We start from the raw sequence: 21,335 nt of genomic DNA on the forward strand, positions 1-21,335 counted from the left end.
TAAATCAAAAACAAAATAACAAGACGGTGAAAAAAAACACATGGTTTTATTTGATCATTTTATCCTATTATAACTAAAACTTTCACAAAAATTTGGATTAATAGAATGTTCAGACCTTTTAATTTGAAGTGTAAAGACACAGTTAGGTCAGCAGGGGGTGTGTGTTAAGCTGCCAATCCAGTATCAGCAAATAAAACTAAACAAACTAGTAACACAAAAACGTATGAATGAATGGCTCCACTGGTGCAGTCGAATAATCTCCATTTATTAAAAACAGCAACGCTTAGAAAAAGATAGCAGTACAGTAAGGTGCCAGTTACATCTGAGACATGTTGCATCTCAACTAGTGGTTGACATCCTTCGCCAGTGATGTCAAGAGTCAAGACTCCAGTTAACAGAAAACCGAAAAGTATCACAAATTACAAAGTACAACACAATGCATGGGTTACACAGGAATGCTCTGAAGGGCCGCAGTGAAGAATGACCAGTATTAGGAATTTTTAATTCAAGTTTTTGCATCTTGTTGCCCATTTTTAAATGTGCCACATGTTTTAGCCCATTATTATTCCTCCTCTCCTGACTGAAATTTGAACTGGAGCTTGTCAGGAAAGTCCTGCACCACTTTAGAGGCTTTGACACCTGAAACGCAGGATGCCCACACAACTAGACAAATTAACTGGTGAGCAAGAACGAAGCGAGGGGAAGTCTTTAGGTGAGTTTAAGATTAGAGGGCACGCAGCGATACACTGCCACTGCTGGTTCCAATATCACACATCACAGGCATGAGGCCGAAGGCAACAGTGGCGAGCAAACTGGAGCTGTTGAGTTTTGACTAATACAGTGGACGAGACGGGCTGATCTTAATTAGCGTCAAAGCACAGTCCTCGTTGTAGTGACGTCTTCTCTCTGAACAGGTTGATGCTGCTTCTTTTACAGTGTCATTATCAAAAAACAATTCCACCTAAGCATCATTAGTGGGAAAATCATTCAGTCTGAATGGGATGGAAAAACACTGAGGTGCTCGGCCTTTAAAACAATCACTGACCCTCCTGTTGATGCAGTCAAGAGGAATGTGAGCAATACTTTAGGAGAGCTACATCAGACTGCTATGAGATGAGGTTAATTCATTACTGTGTGGAAAAGCAGAGATTAATGATCTGCCAGAAACTCAGTGAAAGGCTTTAAACTCTGAGCCGGTTTAGAAGTTTCACTGCATATTCTAACTATCAGGAAATGCTTTCAGAGAAACATTGAAAAGGTCTGTGCTGATATAGAGCAGTTTACATAATATATATATATGTATATACACACATCACATTTTCAAACAGCCTCAAATAGTATATATTTAAGGAGCCTGTTGGAAAAGAAAAGTTAACAAAAATAGGTGTTATGGTGAGAAAACCTGACTCATGTGCCTGCAATGCCTTTTTTGGGGGGGATGTGGATCTTAAGGTTTGCTGACCCATGCTCACTTCTTGAAAACAACCAGGATCCTTAAATCTACTGAACACATCCAGAAAGTTAGTTAAGAGACATGACTGACCTGCGATACTGTTCACTACAAAAAGAAGGAGTAAGACTCGAGATGCTTGAGTCCAAAGAAAAAGTCAGTCGCGTAATGATTGAACAGGTGTGCCGCCGGTCAGTTGCTCAGTAGCTACGTTAAGGCCAGAGGGAAATTGCCAGGTTGGAATTGCACTGTAATCCCATGTTTTGTCAAGAGTAAAGTAAAACATACACTTGAACCAATAGATTTTAAATTAGTGTAAGATAATGGTTTGATGACTGCAGAGCACCTAAGTATTTGCACACACATTCTGTCCCACAGGTCTGCAGTCAGTGGTGAGCTCCCCCGTCCCAGACACAGACACACAGGGCTGTCCAGTCATCACTGCACTGCATCTGTCCAGGAGGGAGGACAGCCGAGGGGGAGCGGGACAAACGGTGGCAGACGGTGACTCTTCTGTACAGTCTGCGTCACGGCTGGCCGTCCAGAGCCCCTCCATCGTGACACCATCATCTCTGTTTACGAGCTTTCCAGAGCATCCAGCACTTTCATGATCTGCTGCTTGATGACTTTGGTGGCGTCGCCTGCGTTTGGTATCAAGTATCTAAGAGAAGGAGGCGGTAGATCGGTTATGAGGAAACAACGGTGATGATTACATTAGAGCTTCATGCAACAAAAAAAAAGAGATCTCCATAAAGAGCTTCATAGAGATCAGATGTCAAATCCTAAGATAATGAATGTAGGTCTAACTCAGCCTGTGGCGCTTTTTATCAGGGCAATCTGCAAATTAAGTGCAAAGTTGTTAATTGAAGAAAATATTAATTTGTTCACATTTATAAAAGGTGCTCAACCTCCTGTCATGCTGATGTTAGATGAGAGGATTAAAAACCCTCTCACTTTAGTACACTGATTAAAACTGGAATGAACCTGTTGCTTAGCTAAGATGGAGCTACAGGAAGTAGCTCCCCATTAACCAAACAATTTGTGATTTTTACACCCGTGTTTACGTACTTGTCATGTTGTCGTTATGCATGTTCTCATAGAAAACAGAACATATCAAGTGTAACTCTTAAATAACATTGAATTATTTGAGACACAAGAGAACTCTGAAAGATTACCAAATAAAATCAGGTGATAAGGGTCCTGTATATGTTATACAGACTAAGAAGTTCATCACTGCTTTAAAGTCACACCCAATCACACTTGTTTCTCATCAACTGGACGTCTAATGTGAAATCTGCTTCTGTGAACAAGCACCTCTCAACTGCTGATATCTCCACTCCAGCTGAGTTGTTGCTGCCAAATTTGAATGTGATCAGTTCGGGGTGCTTCTTTTTGGATGTGATCTTCACCACAGAGTTCAGTGCTTGTCTGGATTGGATGTAGGCGAAGCCTTTCCTTGAGGCGATCTCCCTCAGGCAGTACATGTGAGTTGCTGTGATCAACAAGTGGCTGGAAACACAAAAGAACAGTGTGAGGGTTCAGATTCATGGATTCCTGAATTATAATGCATCTTGTAAATCCATTGTGAATGAAGTGTGCAATAGTCATGTTTTAAATGCAAATGCTTCTGGACCCATCATCAGTGATGTTCCTGGAAACATCAGGTGTTTCAGTATCGATCAGCTTCCTCCAGGCGACCCAGCTAAACCTTTTCAGACCCCAGCTTGTGTCCAGATGGCTAGCTCGCTACCTTGCACCCCATGTTTCTTCTCATTTGAGCCACACCCACCTTGAGGCTTTCTCCGGCACTTGCCCGGCAAACTGAATGCTTTGGACAAGGATCGAGCTGGTCATGCCTGCATCGGTACTGTCCCTCACCTAATGCCTTAAGCAGCTGCTCAGAATGTGCTCCATGTGCTTCTTCATTTGCTTGCTCAATACAAATCCAGCCGTGGAGGATGGGTGTAGGTGTCACAAGAGGAATATTTGATCACATGTTATCAGTCATTCATGCATTCGACTCACCTCGGGAACATGTGGCCAGTTTCTTTCACCTCATTACATGGAATGTGATGCTTTACGTCTGGTTTTTTCATCCAGGTCTGAATGTTGACAATCTCCTTCCTGTCATCGTCTGACATGGACGAGCTGTCAATCTCATCTGCACAGATAAAAGATGGAGGTTCAGATTCATTTTTTCCCAAAAATAAAAACTCCCATATTATTTGAATATTATTAGTCTCGAGGGTTCAGCTCCTTTATATTTGCATTGAGAGTTTACCTGTGTCATACTCCTCTTCATCACCAATACTGAACACAGGTTTAACACCTCGGTAAGGTTTGCCGACACGGTCGCTGCTGCTCACGTGCCTGGAGATGAAGTTACAAGAAACAGGGGAACTTAGTGCCTTACATCAGAACTAAGGCATAAAGACACATCAATACCTGGGATGGAAGGTGACATAAAGTACACATAACAGCAGGGTTGAACAAATAGCAATGGCATGAAGATCTCCAGGCTGCAGTTAACACTCTTAGCCGTCTACTGCCTTGTGTTATGCTGCTGAAAACAAAGAAAGAGGTTAAGAGATGTTTCTACTGGACACCAGGAGTTAGAGATTAGTTCCTGAATGATATTCAGGGCTATTTAAAATCAATAAAACCTAGTAATTATTTCTGTGGTGCAATAAAATGTTTCTTTAATAGCCCCGGCTATCATCTAAAAGAACAATGAGATGGAAAGACAGACTGTTAAGTGCATCTCCAAGCAAACAGCAGTGAGGCTGAGGTTCTCCCTTAACACCTCAGCTATTCGCACTAGAAAGAGACAGTGAGTTGTGGGTGTAAAGATGAGTCAATGCATCCTGAAAGGGCACAGCAGCGTCACCAGTGCCACCTTGAGAGCAGTGCTACATGTTAGTGAAAGCATGAGGACAGATCTGTAGGAACATCTTGTGCGCAGCTTGCCCACGCTGTATGGGAATGTGTCTGGACAGAGATGCTGGTGCTAGGCATGCGTTATTGTGAAACAAGGTAAGTGTCCTACAGCCCCTCGCGGACCGGTGCGGGCCTACAGCTGGTGGGCATGCTGGTGACAAACGACTCGATGTCAGGGAGCTCTTACCGATCTGGAATCACCTTCTCTGGCCAAGGCAGATTGAAAGACATTCTAGCGTGGAATAAGGCACAAGGTTTGATAAACTTAAGTTAAAACACAACCAAATAGCAAAACATGATGCGACAGTCATAACAATGACCTCATTTAAAGTAGTCTGCTCACTGTCAGTCCAGTGTGCAGAATGTGAAAGGCAGCAATGGTTTGTGAGGAAAAAACATGTTTACTAACTATACCTTTCATTTTATTTCTACATGTTAAACAGGTGTGAACAGATATCGAACACGGCAGCATGGTTTCATATTAGTGACCAAATTAATGTCTAACTTTAGGGGACCTGAAAATGAAATGTTATATTCATCATCTGAAAAACTAAACAAGTAGTAAAGGAAATGTCTGTGATGAAGCAATGCTTTGTGGTTCATAACCATGAAGGGGAAGTGGGACCTCACCTGTCTACAGGGGTGGAAGTATTTTCAATGAAGCTGATCATCTTCTCCTTCACGTTTACCGACTTGGACTTGAAGGCAAATGTCATTTTGTTGACCAGGGACTTCACTCCTTTGCCGTCTCCAGGGCTGCTGAGTGACTCTCCCTGTATTCCCAGAAGAAAAACAGAACACAAGTAAAGATATATTTAAAATGTCCAGGTTTGCATATCTGTAAGCAACTATAGAAACAAGAGGGGGCGGTCAAAATACAACAGAAAAAACACAATCCTGAGAGAAACTAATCAAGCAAAATGCCCTCTTGTAATTCATCAACATACCTCCACCTTATCCTTACACTTGTGTATTTATAAAATAATTATATACTGTCCTGTTTGGCCTATTATTTTACATGATGTAATTTTTGTTAACTGACACCAGGGCCGTTTCAACATCTCTGGCCACTTACATCAGCAGAGCTGAGGCTGCTGTGAGACCCTGATGTGCTGACAATCCAGTGGAGGTATGAAGAGTCCAGGCCTTCCACATTAATGTCAACCAGATGCTGCTGAAGAGCTGAAATCACACAAATCTGAGTTTAGAATTCTGATCCATATCCCATATATCTATATTTATTATATATATATCCCATACATGTCCTTACCCATGAAACCTCCTTTAGTGATGCAGACATATTCTTTGTTTTTCTGCAAGAGCATACAAAGATGTTAGATCGTGCAAAAGGATGACATTTAAGGAAATTGGGCAAAGATGATTGTTTCACACAGACAGCAAAACAAAGGTCTATGAAGATTTTCAGTCTTTTTCTCTTTTCTGCCAGTTAATCTTCCTTCCGTGCCTTTCCACATCCCTCACCTGCAGGAAATGGGCCAACACCATGTTCATATACATGTCCTCCTCCTCCCTCCCACTGCCCATGAAGCACAGGTGCTCTCCGCTGGCGATGGAACCAGACTCTAAAGACTGCTTCTGAGCATCCAGCAGGGATTTCACAGAGAGAGCAAACTCAGAAGGATTCTGGAGCATCTGTGGGATGACAGGAACAAACATATTACTTCACGTACAGATTTCATATACATTTTCATACAGAATCAATATTGTAAATTTCTCACCAGGTCAGAGTCCAGGTGGAAGGCCGTGGACAGGTGCCCGGCATTGTACTGCTCCGCAGGCCGACAGTCCACCACAAAGAACCGCACACCATCCTGACGGTAAAACCCATTAATATCGGATCACATATCATATTCTCTTTCCAGCTTATCACATGGCAGAGCTTCAAGTGCTAATAACATCCTTGTTAGTTTAAAGGAGTGAGAAGTAACCTGGGAGTGTTACTGACCTGCTGAAGCTGGTTGGCCTGCAGGATTTCAGGGACAGACACAGGGAGACACAGGGCCTGACTCAGGTCTGTGTCCTCCTCTTTCAGAGCCACCAGGCTGCTACCAAACAGATTCTGATTCATCTGCCAGGGCACAAACAGAAAAAATAGCAAACAATGAATTATCTTGTGCAGCCTCAGTCACCTCTTTGTTAACTTTGTCATCACAATCCTGGATCTTATGAACACTAATCTCTGAGTATCCAAACCAAGATTCTCTATTTGTACATAGCACCTTACCTTTCTGAGCGACAATGGAGTCTTGCTCTGATAATACTGAGCCAGAGAAAACAAATCTTCAACGTCTTCAGATTCCAGGAGCGAAGGAAACGCTTCCAGCATTTCTGTGGGAGAAAAGGTCTCGTTCATTTTAACAAGACACAGAGCGAATCCAGAAATAATAAAACAGGACACCAAACTTACTGATGATTTCCTCTTTGCCGTCTCCTTCTTGTGTAAGGATGCTCTCTCTGAAGGTTAATCAAAAAAAGACAAATCAAATAGAAATCTTAAGTTCCTCAGTATGATCGTGTTTCTGTAGTTTTTAACACAAGTTGCCTACTTGGCATTGACGAGCATAACTAGCATGATGAAGAAGATGAGGAAGGGGTCAGCCTGCTGGAGGTAGATGTCCCACAATGCCTGGGTAACATCAGGAAGGCAGTGACTGGAAAATATACTACCCAGCTACAGAGAAAAGACAAAGACACATGGTTCAGACAGGACTACATTTATATTATCTGTCTTAATCACAGGAAACAGCCTGTGACAGGAATTGTGAAGAAAAACTCACTAACCCAGTTGATGGCGTAGGAGTCAGGTGTGATCTTTTTGGTGTCCAAGAAAGAGCAGAGCTCAGGCTCGTGGTACTGCAGCAGTAGTCTGAACAGGTGGAAGGGTCGACCGTTTGGCACACAGTCCCTGAAACAAACACGTTTTCCAGATAAAAGAGTTAAAGTTCATGGGTCTATGTGAGTGGGATGAAAAGTTGGGACAACAATGTCCAGATGATTCACCTGGGGATGTATTTGTTCATAACAGCATAGAAGCAGTTGTAGAGGTCGCTGCGGGGAAGCATAAGCCCCAGTAGTGGTTTGAGCAGGTGTGGCCAGCTCAGCTCTGGAGTGAAGGTGATGTTGCGGGACTTGCAGTAGAAAGTGATGACTGACTCAACATCAGACACCATGTCACTGCTCTCCTCCTCCGATAATCCCAGCTGATCTACACATGGAGACAGAGGGAGGTATTATTTTTGTTAGTTTATTAACACATTGTACAGTGAAAAAAAAAACACATTTTACGTAATTATACAAATACACCTGAAAAGAGCACTTCTTTCTGTAAACCTATTTTTTCTGAAACTCTTTCTAATAAGAGGTTTTCTATTTTAAGCTATATGAGATCCTGTTGTCAAGGGCAGACTAAAAAGAAGTCATTTGATCTTCTTTGGATACCAACAGACTGCATGAATGAGGAAATGTTTGGATCTGTGTCCTATCTAATGACTGGACTTGAGATACATACTTATCAGAAGCTGTTAACTTTATCATGTTGGTTTTTTGTTGTCTAGCCTCCTGAAAGAATTATCTTAATTGCCGTATATAAATATTTCTTTTACATTTTCTGCTTAGACAGCTGACAGTTTTAAACAATGAGATCATCATTATTAAGTTACTGTTCACCACCTATTCACCACCTACAGTGAACCATCTTGGTTTTTTCTTCAAGCATTTTATAAGTAAAATACCCATCTTCAAACAGACTAATGATGCAGGAGCAGAGTATTGTAATTACGGTGCATACAGATGAGAAACTGCAAAATGTCTTTTTGCAGTTTTTGATCTGCTCGTCCCTTTCCTACACACAGGTTCCACCAAATAGAGGTGCGAAGCTGTCTTTAGTTTCTGTTTGTAAAATTTAAGGTAAAACCATCATTAAATACAGACAATACTCATTGTATTATCAATACTATTTTGCACTTTGTCATTGTCAAACCTTATAGACATGATGACATGATGACTGATACATGATGACTGATACTTTGTATTTTGAAGGGGATTCACATCCTGGATCTGCACAAACTACTAACAACTAACTACATTCTGTTCAAGTTTGGGCACTGATTAAGTACTTTCACTACCACAGTTCCACAAATCATCATTGTTTCAAAGAATTAAAGACACATGCATTTACTCACCAATCAGCTGTTGACTTCGATTATGAATGGGTGTCTGTTCTGGTAAATCCAAGACGCCGTCCCAGGGAGACAGACTGTCTCCTTTTCCAGAGACATTGAGAGCGATCTGATCAACACAAAACAAAGAAGTCACAGCTGAACATGCAGACAATAAGTGAGAAAGAGACAACTGATAATTAAATCTCGTCAGTGTCTCAACTGCTTCGGCACTAATGAAAACCACATCTACTAAGATGTAAAAGTAGAGTTTGGTAATAAATGCTTATTAAAATCCAACATCTGCAATCCAAGCAATGAACTCACTTTTAACCAGATGATCATGATTATAATCTGCTAAACAATCGGAGAGTTAGTCTGCTGTATTACTTTACATGTTCAAGTAAAATGAAAATGTAGCAGATTCAACAGGTTCACAAAGTTAGAATTGTATTCTTGACAACTGAGTTAATACTGACTCAACATAAATCAGGATTACTTTTTGTCCACAACAAAATAACTAACAATGCAGAATCTTCTTAAATTTGATAGTTAAAATTATGTTGATTAATTGTATCCACACAACAATATGGCCATAACTTGCGTCAACCAGCAAGTAAAAAGATGATTGTGTAATGAAAATCATTGTTTTTATCATATCTGAGCAAATACAAGTCTCTCTTAAATTAATAGTAAAAAAAAAGCTGCATGGTATTTTAAATGATTGGAAAATATATTGAACCCTATATACTATAACAGATTATTTCATTACATAAAAAATGGAATATTGTTAATGAACTGATAAAATTGTCAACAGTCGAAACCAAACAGTATTAACTGCTCACAGAACCTTTCAAATATGTTGTAGGTATGTGGTTTCAGACCGAGCCTGTCATGTGGGTGTGTCATCTGAACATACAATGCTGGTCTTTCCAGTCTGTTGACATCTGCCTCACATGAGGCACTGTCACCGTCACAGCATGTAGACTATTAATAGAAGCATTAGGGATTCATAGTCATACAGACAAACATACCGTCTCTAGCTTTATAACTTGTAAACTACAGTAATGGTCACATTGTAAGTGTTCTTCACCTTCCACATTTTGGCTCTGTGTTGGGCTGACTGTTCCTGCACCTGGGCGATGCCTCTCTCCATCTCCGTGTCAGAACCACCAGAATCCAGAGCATCGGCTAGATCCTGGTCCCTGAGGCAGCAAAGACAGCAGAGTCCCAATATTTAAACCTTTTCCACAAAGTCTCCATGCATGACTATTTTAATGACTCAATTTTTTTATTTTATTTTCTCAATGAGAAAATAAAAACCTCCAGGTAGACAGTTCTTTTAATAAGGAGGTTTGCTGTTTTTCTCTATGTAGTATTACTGTTAATGTAATATATGGAGTTTTCAATCACAAGGTAGACACAACAAACCATTTAAACCATGTCAGTGCACTCATAAGTTCTGATCTGTACTTGGAATTACAATTACACGTTATGCAAAGCAAATGTGATGAATACATAAATAATAGGTTATAGTTTTGATAATTCCCCCCAAACAGCTATACCTTGGGCCTGTCATTACAGTACACTGTGGAATGTGTAGGACACAGGACTATTTAACAGGTGGTCGAGCTGAAACATGTGGGAATCTTTATTATGATGATACTTATGTCCACACTAATCCAGACATGTCTTAACAGCTCCTCACATGTTTGACAGGTCTAGACCGTAAATTACACTATGTTATATGAAGATATTTGAAAGCGTCCCATGAGTACAGAACACCGGAGCTAGCTAAGGTGTGGGGCCGCGGTTTGGATCGTTTAAAGCCGAGCACAAGTCGACTCACACCGGCTATTAAGCTAGTTAAGGTTAGCTTACTGGTCGACACACTTCACATGTTGACTTGTGACAAGAGAAATAAGTGATGAAACGATACGCTTTTACACTGATATGTCCCGAAGCTGGTTATTCATCTTTACCCGTCTTAGAGCCTCGGCTGTTTAACACAACCAACTTAGCTAATTATCATTAGCTGGCTAGCTGCCGACCAGTAACGGTACCAAAGCGACGAGCATCCAACGTCAGCGGAGCAGACTCACAACACACACACACGTTTAGCTGCTCCACACGATACAGAGTCAGATAAACACAACACTGGAGTTTGACAATTAAAATAACGTCTCTGTTCACGTCAGTCCGATACGAATGGTCTCACCAGCTGCCGTGAAGCGCTTCCTCCGCGGCGTCCGCCATTGTTGTGTTGACGGAGACACGTCAAGTGCCGTCAACAGGGCCAGAGTGTCGCAAAGCGCTGTCACTGATGAGTGTTATTTTATCATCTTCATCATCATCTTTTTCTTCCCCTGTAGACCGCTGACAAGAGGGCTTGGGCTTTCTTCATCCTATAATGAATACATTTAGACTATGCTAATACAAAGGAATATGGGAGATGTTAAAGTTCAGAATGTTGTTTTCTTACAGTGATAACCAAATTCTGGGTAAAACTTGTAAATTAATATATATATTAACACATCTAGTAATTCTATTATCCTTGACCTTTGGGGAAGATTTAGAAAATGCTTGATCCACACTTGACAGAAACTGTTGTTGCGTTGTCATTGATGAATGAGCCTGTGACGTTGTTTATTGAAGGCGGTGAATTGTCTTTGTTGCCAAATATAACAAAGATGTCAACACTGACAGATGTGAGTATGACTGGGTTTAGTTTATTTCAGTCTGCCGCCTCATCTTTAGATTTTTAACAATGAAATATATGAAACCACCTTATTTTCGTCGCAGCATGCACAACACCAGGACTTAAAACCCGAAGCAGCTGCATGGATTTCAAACATCACTGATTCCTCAACAACCTTTTAAAATAAAGTCATTCTGATCTCTGACAAAAAAGTTTAATTACAGATGGGCTTACCTGTAAAAGTCATCTTCTTGGATACACTTAACATTAAACCAAATTGAATTTATTCTAATTGTTATTATTCACTTTGTATCACCATTACATTAGATTAAACGGAGAAGTTAAACGTGTCACAAAACTATATTCTTAGCCTGTAGGTGGCAGCATCTCATTTGTACTCTTTGTTTCCCCATCCATTCATAAAGGTGGCACCAGTGTGACATGTCAAACAATGACTGGAAGCCTCTGTTCATGGACAATTTCCAGTCCGTTTAACAGTTGGATCAGTTTCTGATTCAATTCAGCTGCATGAGGGGCTTCATATTTCATATAAATAACCAAAATATTAAAGATATCAATCTGACAAAAGGTTTTCTCACTGACTCACAGAGGACAAGAGTTGTCAGGGTGTTGAAATCAAGCAGTAATTACAACACTAAACAGTAAAGCAGAAGAAACAGAGGTGAAATTCATTCCAGGAATTATAACTTTATTAGGATTCATATCGTCTTTCACTTTGGTCACCATATATATCACTGATTCTCTATCAAACAGACAGAATGTACTGGATGCCTGCAGATACACCGCTTCAGGTTACAACCATTTCCCCAATTTTGAGAAAGATGACATAATTTGAGAACTCCTTGCCAGCTGCACCTGGGATGCATGATTTGGTTCTTTGGCATTACCACACATTTAATGAAATGTAGCCATTACTGCTGCTTGATTAATGAACGTCACAGAAAACAGGAGTGATTCAATTTTCTAGTAATTGAAAATGCTCCTCACATAGTCAGCTCTTGTGGCAAAATTTTGCTTTTCGCAGTGCACAGATGCAACTTGAGAACCAAATCATACACTGAACCAACAGCTCCTCAGGGCTGCATGCAGGCTGGAAAAACAACACGTGGGCTGTGAAAAGATCATTTGAAAATGAGAGAAAAAATAAATCAAATCACCACGTGATAAAGAGATGAAACCAAATGTATCATGAAAATAAACCTTTTACAATCAAATTAAAAAAAATCCTGTTTCTCAATTGAGATGATCTAGGAAAAAAACATTGACTCACCAATCCCTTTTGAAATCTGACACTTGAGGAAATTAAAATGTAACTTCCCCAAAAAACTAGTTCGTTAGGGTTTTCTAATCCAAAGTGTTTTGCCCAAAGTATCTTATAGACGGGTTTTCATAGTGTTCAAGACAGCACGAGCATTGCATTTACATTTATCAATAAAGTGAACATGCTGCACAAAGTATATAAAAATGAAAACAGGCAATCCCATCATTAAAAAAATGAAACAAACAAAAAATACATTTGCTAAACTAAGCGCTCTGTTGCCCCACATCTATGGGATCAATTCCAAACACAGACATTACACGTTTGACTATAATTTTAATCTTGCATTCAGAACTGATGATGTAAGTTGTAATATGGAAGTAGCTGGACAAAAACACTTCAGATCAGCATAAATTATAAGTGAACAGTCCATTGGAACTATATAAAGCTCTCACAGTATTTTCTGTAGATTTGTGTCACAGAAGCTTCATCATTAATCGGTTTAACAGACTGCACACATTTCAATTCTCCTACATTTTACAGTTACTACTAATTTAGACGGGCATACATGGCCAATCATGTATGTTTTTCTCTCTAGAGGACACAGATATTCTCTCCTATTATTTCTCTGAGCAATAAAAAGGTTTTATATTGGTGTTCTGGTTGAATTAAGTGCCAGCAAAGGACTGTGCTGGACTAGACCACCCCCCTCAGCCACCCAAACGAGTATACCAGAGGCCTGTATCCCAGCCTTGCCGTGATAGTGAATAGAAATCATTATTTTTCATCAAAACAAACCCTTTTGATGTGATGTAAACACTGTTTATATGCAGGGCTCTTCCTTACTTCTCATATACTAGCACCCTTTTTTTTGTTTTTGTTTTTACAGATCAAAGTTACTCCGAATGTTGCATTTTAACACAGTTGGGGTTAAGCAATGAAGACTGAGATTGGCGATCAATTGGAAGAGAAGTTACAGTGTTGGAGGTTTCAGCCCATACTTCCTGGCCACTTCTGTCTGGGCGTACGCTGCATCACATAATGAGTACAAATGAGCCATCTCCATCTCGGACTTGGCTAGATTAATGGCCTTGTTGAACATTTCTATCGCCTTGTCCAGATTCCCTCTGAAAAGAAAATCCTGAGGTTAACTCAAGCAATTCAGGACGACGTGTAATAATTGACTGGTTTCAATTAAATAGTTACATCTCACCTTTGCACTTCAATGGTTCCCATAGTTTCATAGGCAAAGTCACACTTGTTGTCAATTTCAATGGCCTTACTGATAAGATCCAGACCCAAGTCAAGGTCTTGTTTCCACTGAAGCTGTAACAACCTGGAAAAATTCATTTTAACTGTTACCAACATGTCCCATCGACACAAGTCAGTTGAATTATGAATGAACTGTGACATAACAAAGGGAAAATAAATGCTTACCCCTTGTGGACATATGTGGTAGCGTTGTCCTGCTCCAGTTCGATACACTTGTCATACATCTCGTCTGCTTTTCCAAACTGCTGCTGATCAGTCAGTGCCTGGTAAGAACACAACGCAACATTTAGAGTTGTATGGTCACACTGACAACATCAACAAGGTATCAAAGCTATTTCAACCTGTATTTTCCTTCAAAAGTCCAGGTCGACTTCATACCTGAGCATAGAGAGCGTAGCCTTCTGCACACTTAGGGAACCTCCTGATAACATCCTCAAAGCCGTCCATGGCTGTCTGTACTTGTGAGGGGTTGCTTCCAGTATAAGCTTGTCTGTACTGGGAAATACAAGACCAAAAGAACTTAACTAAAATGAAATTTTGAATGCTTGATACATGTAAAAAGGGACAAAATCAGGATAAAGAGTAAAACTATATACATTACGTCAGACAAGTTCGATTTTAGGAACTTACAAGAGCAAAGCATTTCTGTGCCTGGGCCAGAGCAGAGTCAGGTCTGAGCAGGATGCACTCGTCAAAGTCTCCCACTGCCTCGTCCACCTGGTCCAGCAGGATCTTCAGCTGAGAGGAAATACATGGCACAGTTATGAAGTATAACATGTCCACCATATTCATGACCACTGTTATTTTTGCTCTATAGCCGAGGCATTGCAAACATTAGGGCAATGGTTGCCAAACAGATGTTCAAGAAACCAATTCGACCTCTTACCTGACCCCTGTGGTGATACACATCAGGGTTGCGTGTATCAATCTCAGCTGCCATGTTAAAATCCTCTGTAGAGAGCATAGGCTGCTGCTGCTGCATGTACATACTTCCACGCTTAATCAGCGCGTTGGCTCGTAGCTGTGAAGATCAAAGAACAGAGAGAAAACCAGTCAAGTTAGCTCTCCAAGTCCTCAGTAAATTATCTCTATGTTTATGTAAATAAATTAGTAGAGGGTATTTTTCTCACAGTGTATTCTGTCTTTAGTTTCAGAGGCAGTTTGTTTCTCAAATGAAATTTCCATGAATTTAATGTAATTTTCAATGACTAGTATTTATCAAACCATGAGACTTTGTGTCTTACATGGTGCAGCTTCTTACAATGTCCAAATCCCAAGAATTATCTGCACATCCAAAAGAACCTTTTGAGTTAGCAGGCTATAAATTAGAATGTTGTTGTGCCTTTTAATGGTACTAAACAACTCTCGTAGTAGCTGAATGGCATTGATGTCTCATCTAGCAGCAGGTTTATTAAATCAGCAGTCCTCACCTTCACATTGGCGTCCTGCATGTTGATTACCCGATCCAAATCAGGTTGAGCAGCAGTAGCATTACCAATGAGCAGAAAGAAAGTGGCTCGCAGCAGCAGTGCCTCCGCAGTGTATCGACCGCCTGACTCAATCTCCTTGGTGCATTCGCTGATGATTTTGTCATAGTTCTCCTCTTCCATGTACTGCTTCGCCTTCAGATATCCAGAGCTAAAGAGGTGGAGGGAAAAACAGATAAGGAACTGTTACATCTAAAACTACACCTAATCTAAAAAAAGTCTATGAAATTGCCTGTGTATAATAATGAAGAATTAAGATAATTTATGTCATCCCGGACCTTTAATTCGACACCTACTGTCTTGCCTATCATAGAACTTTATATGTTTAGCGTCAGACATTTTAATTATCAGTTAGTCATCTGTCAAATCATGTCCAAAACTAAACTCTTTCCCTGTGGTTGTAAAAATGACCTTGTAAAGAACTTTCAAATTTGTGTAAAAGTAAGTTGTGATGTTATCAATTTAACATAGGGACACTATCCAATGGAATATTAGCGCCATCTCGTTCTATACTATCAGCTCATCTGTAAAATCTATATTTACCTCAAGACTGACATTTTTTTTATTGAACCAATTTCAATTAAATGTTGTGGAGGGGTGGGGCATGGCCAGAGGAAGAACCCCTTACATTATACTAGATCCGGTTAAGTGGAAGGATGGACACAGTTTTTTGTTATTAATGGTGGAGGTATGCATTCTCCAATCACCATTCTAGTTACCAATAAAGTAAATGTCCCCTGACCTCTCAGTGACCTCAGCTGCCTCGCCCTCTTTGTCCTTGTCTTCATCTTTCTTCTCTCCCTTCTGCAGGGGCTGCGAGATGATGTCATCGGTGAACGAACTAAAGTAGGACTTGATGAACTGAGGAGAAGGCATCATCGGCTCACGGTTCTACAGAAGAGAGATTTTCAAACAATAAACTTATTGCGTCAAATCAGGGGGATAAATTAAAGAGAAATGTTTCTCAAAGTGGATAAATACCTTGTACTTGTCCTTTGCCTTCTCTTTCCCCAGATGCTTCAGCACTTTGTCTGCTAGCAGCATGCTCTGTTGGTTCTGGAAGGCCTCAAGAATACACACGGCTGTGACATCTGGGGGGAAACAAAACCGACTAGCATAAGCATCACAGATTTTTTGGGGGTGAAATTTGAACATACACGTTTTTTTAAGAAAGATAAGTGTCTCACCCTCTAAGCACTCCTTCTTGTTCTCTTGTTTTTCCAGAGCCTTGGCCCTCCTGAAAAGAGCCTTGATGTAGCGTGGATTTAGCCCCACGGCCTGAGAGCAGTCCTGTATTACTTCTGTCCACTTACACTGAAACAACAGTTATACAATAATCATCTTCTACACAATATCTGTATCAGATTCTGCAGTGGTCCAGAGCTCTGGCCAATAGCCAGAGAAGGTCTATGGGTGCAGTGGAAACACAGATCTGTCATTTCTTAATTTTACTACATTGAAATGCAAATTAAATTGCTTGAAAATGAACAGCTCTGTTCCTCACTGTGACTAAAGCTTGCGCTTTACAGTACTTGAGGGCAAACTGTTCTCTCTTTCGCTCTTTGTAGCTCCATGAACATTTACAAAAAAGGGAAGTTCAAGGCATGCTAGAAACATTTTCACACACTGATTTTCCTCCAAAGCAAGTGCAAAGAAATATACTGTTATACTTGAATCTGAAAACCAATATATAAAACTTTTTTATATTGGATCAGTTTCCAGAACCACGATATACATTTTGACCTTCAGTAAAACATCAAGGGCAAAAGAGTTGAAAATGTTGGTGATTTGCAACACTTTAACCAAACACATGAAAGTAACAGCTGTTTTCTGCAAAGGAATGTCATCCCTTCAAGGTTTGAGTTGTGAGAAGAGGATCCTTTATTATTCAATGAAACCATTTCAGGTAGATATTAAATTCAGGGTAGGGAAAAGAACATTGAACAACATTGTTCTTTCTACAAGAACCTCAACCCAGTGAACAGCTCTTCGGGAAAGGATTAAGTGCCCCATAAATGCAACATACAAGACACTTGCAGTTATACTCTAAAAAAACAATTTGCTTACGGAGAAAGGCTATAGCTTCCTGCAAAATAACCAACAGAAAATCGAAGCCAGGCACACGACAAACCTCCTCAAAAAGGGAATGACATACAATCTGAGAAATATAATTTTCATCACTCTTGATAAAGATATCTGTAATTGTGTGTGTCTTTCATTTGAACAACAATTTCAGCACAGGATAAAAGAAGGCGGTGCGAACCTGCTGTTCGTAGGCTGCTGCTCTGTTCTGGTAAAATGTTGATAAATCAGTCTTCTGCTCTGTGGGACAGAGGGCAATGGCCTCGGTGTAGCACTGGATGGCGTTCTCGTACTTTGAAGCCTTGAAGTACTTGTTGCCCTTGTTCTTTGCTGCTTGGGCCCGATCCAAAGGGCTCTGAACAAGAGAGAGAGAGAGAGAGAGAGAGAGAGATCAAGTATTAAAGAGTTAAAAAGACATAGCAAGACATTTATACATAACAAAGTTATCACTTTGCATCTTATACTACAGTAGGCTTTTAAGTTAACTGTGCATAGGATTGAATGCCATTAAAGTGACAATCCAAAAGTGCAAATAACCCATATGCAAAGTAATAAAGATATAAACTAACTACAATGAATCAAACAATCATCGACGTGCGTAGATCCAAGTGCAAGTTTCAAAAGTTATCCTATTGTATAATAATAAAGGGAATTCCACTGACATTATCAAACACTGAACTGAACACACCATTTTGAACTTGGACCAATTGATAATATGTATGTTTGAGCAGGGAAATAGTTGATAGAAACCACACTGGTAACCTGCTACGCAACCACGGCCTCCCAGTATGTGCTTTGGGTGTGCCTTAATAAATTCAATTAATTATTCTGTCAGCACAATGCTGGTTTACTAATAACACTTCATACATCACCTCATAGCCATGTAGCTACGTTTCTACTTAATCAACAAATGTCTGTTTGTATGTGAAATGCATATCTCGCAAAGCGTTCATCGTATCGCCTTTGGTATATTTATTCTTAATGGACCAAGGAAGAGCAGTGTTGAATTTGGTGAGATTTGGAAACTTCCAATATAAATAAAATTTGAATTAAGAGCCGACCAGCGCTCTGTAGCAGTCAGTCTGCGGACAGAGGGGAACAGGTCTTCTTCTACTTCTTCAGCAGACGCTGGCAACAGAAAGCCCACTGGCCATAACTGTCCCATCAGCAATAATATCCATCCAAACAGATCATTTTGAAGATAATTTGTATTCCACCATATAAAACTGACAGATATTTACGGGAGTCATGATCTCCGTCATGGCAACGATAGTCATTCAATTACTCTTAGGCAAGTTGTCTTAAAAGAAAGAGCACTGCTTTTGTTTTACTTCTGTATTGCTTTATACAGAGCATAATTAAAGAGTTTATATTTGAAAGAGATGTGAACCTGGGTCTGAAGATTGTGTCAGGTGCTTAACAGACCTCTGACGTACTGGACATGTAATGTTTGAAGAAATAACAGCAGTTAAGTAAACCATTCAAGCTTATACATAAACCACCAGTGTAAACAGTAATCAAGCTAATTCGGTTTCAATTTAAGAAAAACATTGACAATAAAATCCGGCCAAAAAGAAAGAAAGCTGCTACCAGCATCATCACAAGCCAACCAAACAGAAGGAACTGTACTCCTCAATACCACACAGTTCACGAAATGATTCCTGACCGTTGTCAAATGTCAGTGGGGATTAAATGACCTATTGACTGACAGCACACTCCTCCTGTTTTCAAGAATGAATCTCATAACAGTAATGTGATCTGACAACTACTAAATCTTGCTCTTTGCCATTTGGAGGCCTTCCAAAATCAGGAACACCAGCAAACGAGCACTGAAGACACAAGCACACAAAATATAACAGACACCTTTGGTGGAAAATGCACAGGTGAGCTCTGCCGCTAAAAGTAAGGCTGGGCAAATGTTTCATCATAATTCTGGCCTGGTGGACTCTGAGCTGTAAATATGATCTTTCATCGAGTAATCTTCTCTGTGCAGATTAAATATTGTTCGTTAGTGACGCATGACGGCGCAAAGTGAAAGTAATGGCAGCCACTCGTAGCTGCACAGCGTAGTAAACCTGCCTCTGTTTGAAATGACTTCCGTCGCATTTGACTTTCCGAACAGATAGTTAGCCCGTCGTGAAACACATGCTAACAGCTAATAACAACGCTAGTGTTAACACCCGTCGTCATTTTGTGGCCACATGGTAACCGCATGATTCACCGGCTGATGCCAATGTGGTGTTAATTGTTAATACAGTTGTAGACGGTCCAGCAGTTCACCATGCTAACCTAGCTCCCGTGAAAACATTAGCGTAAGAGGCAGCTAGCCAGCAGCTAACAGGCTAATTCACCACGACTGAGCCGCTAGCCACCGCGGTAGCAGTCGGCCTTGCTGTGGCAGTAGCTGTCAGTGCTGGGGGTCGGTAGCGTCCGGTGTCCTTGACTGTGGTGTTACGGTGATGACAGGTGTTCACGCTAAACCGTGCGCGTTACACGGTCGCGCTAATGCGGTGCCCGCTCTGCTAGTAGCGGAGGCTCGAGCAGTCTCCAGGCAACGGGGACGTTACCATGTCCTCCAGCTCCCGGCTCGCCCGGGCGGCTCCGTCCTGGCCCTGGACGGGGCTGGCGCTGCCCTCCGGGGTCTTCCGCTCCCCGGTGCCTTTCGGCTCCTTCGTCCTGCCGCGTTTCCAGAGGTAAAGCGCCCCCGCTCCCAGCACGATGGGAGTCCCGATGAGCAGGGCCAGCTGCCAGCGGGGAAGTCCTGTCCCGACATGCGGCTCCACCGGCTTAGAAGCAGCCATGATCTACACCCGAGCACTGGTTAGCCACTAGCCCGTCGGTAACAGCAGGAGACAGCGTGAGCTGCGCACACTTCTTCTTCTTCCCCTGCGCCGAGAGGACACAGCGAGGAATCATGGGATATTGGCGGACAGGCCACGGGGCTGTGTGTAGTTGTAGTCCCACCTTGAGGGTTTGTAGTCCAAACATCACCTCAGAGAAACAGAGGTCAGAGAACTAATGTTCGAGAGACTGCATTTCATTTAGTGCAATGATGCCCTGTAGACTAATCATATTCACAAACAAATATTTTATATTTTTTAATTGTTCTTCACAAAAGTGGTTTAAAGGCACAAATAATAAGATATGTCACCAGTAGAACTTTCTAAGATTATCACGGGCCAACAGGTTTACTATCTGATTTGTAGTCAATTGATTAAGCATCAATTCTATTAGAAATATATTTTTCCTGTTTTACACATGAGATGACTTTATTGCCACTATAATGATAAAAACTTATTTGATACCTCACTTTTCAACATGAAGCACAAAGTGCTGCTCAGCAGAAAACAGATGCTTGAAACACAGAGAGAAGTAAATAAACAATAATGGTAATAATAGGGATAAAATAACTATAATTGCCTGGCACCTGGAGTGAATTTATTCTTTTGAGTTTTTTGTGGTAGAATTAATGTTTTAATTTTCGCAGCTCTGTGGAAAAATACTTTATTTTTTAACTGTTGAAGCCACCAGGTGGCATTGCTGCTTTTCTGTGAGTGAACCTGTGCTCTTGCCCACTCTTGAATTGTACATAAATATATATACATATATATATATATATATAAAAAGATGTATATACCTCTTGACATGTGGCTTTTTGTGTAGAATACTTCCTGCTTCCACCAAAAGGAAGCTGGGTGATGCATCTAATTTACTTCAATAGTCAAGGCTATGTTCTCTTCAGATTGTGTGTTGATTTTCAGCCCCAACACCATCACTCTTCCTTTTATCCTGATCAATGTTGATTTATCATACGAGTTTGACTGAGAGTGTGCGTGTGAATCACAGTGTGTTTGTATCTCCACTTTGTCCCATTTCAAAGCTTAGTGCTGGTCTGTCTGGACCTTAATTTGCACCCGGGGCCATCTGTCCTCACACAGGGACCAGCACTGAA

General features: G+C 40.8%; 2 protein-coding genes across 3 annotated transcripts; both read right to left on the minus strand.

The window, feature by feature from the left end:
• Positions 1–244: 244 nt before the first annotated feature.
• tbc1d23 (TBC1 domain family, member 23) lies at positions 245–10,827 on the minus strand. 2 transcript variants are annotated; one of them, XM_061078342.1, is made up of 19 exons: positions 10,784–10,827; positions 9,659–9,770; positions 8,590–8,695; positions 7,409–7,613; positions 7,190–7,313; positions 6,955–7,079; positions 6,816–6,862; positions 6,633–6,736; positions 6,354–6,476; positions 6,127–6,219; positions 5,870–6,040; positions 5,658–5,700; positions 5,463–5,569; positions 5,018–5,160; positions 4,575–4,619; positions 3,732–3,820; positions 3,476–3,611; positions 2,765–2,959; positions 245–2,111 (listed from the first exon to the last, which is right to left on the minus strand). In XM_061078342.1, exons 1-19 carry the CDS (start codon positions 10,819–10,821, stop codon positions 2,027–2,029), a joined length of 2,091 nt encoding a protein of 696 aa, XP_060934325.1. In that variant the 5' UTR covers positions 10,822–10,827; the 3' UTR covers positions 245–2,026. The 2 variants fall into 2 exon arrangements, with proteins under 2 accessions (XP_060934325.1, XP_060934324.1); XM_061078341.1 differs by lacking the exon at positions 4,575–4,619 and having other exon boundaries at positions 10,784–10,823.
• Positions 10,828–11,951: 1,124 nt separating this feature from the next.
• On the minus strand, positions 11,952–20,268 carry tomm70a (translocase of outer mitochondrial membrane 70 homolog A (S. cerevisiae)). The gene is made up of 12 exons (XM_061077697.1): positions 19,951–20,268; positions 17,565–17,738; positions 16,489–16,615; positions 16,283–16,392; positions 16,044–16,192; positions 15,245–15,452; positions 14,701–14,835; positions 14,445–14,552; positions 14,193–14,309; positions 13,980–14,077; positions 13,756–13,878; positions 11,952–13,669 (listed from the first exon to the last, which is right to left on the minus strand). The coding sequence occupies exons 1-12, from the start codon at positions 20,182–20,184 to the stop codon at positions 13,516–13,518; spliced, it is 1,737 nt and encodes a 578-aa protein (XP_060933680.1). The 5' UTR covers positions 20,185–20,268; the 3' UTR covers positions 11,952–13,515.
• Between the last annotated feature and the right edge of the window lie 1,067 nt (positions 20,269–21,335).

Source organism: Limanda limanda, chromosome 9 (genome assembly GCF_963576545.1).
Source record: "Limanda limanda chromosome 9, fLimLim1.1, whole genome shotgun sequence".
NCBI classification, from domain to species: domain Eukaryota; kingdom Metazoa; phylum Chordata; class Actinopteri; order Pleuronectiformes; family Pleuronectidae; genus Limanda; species Limanda limanda.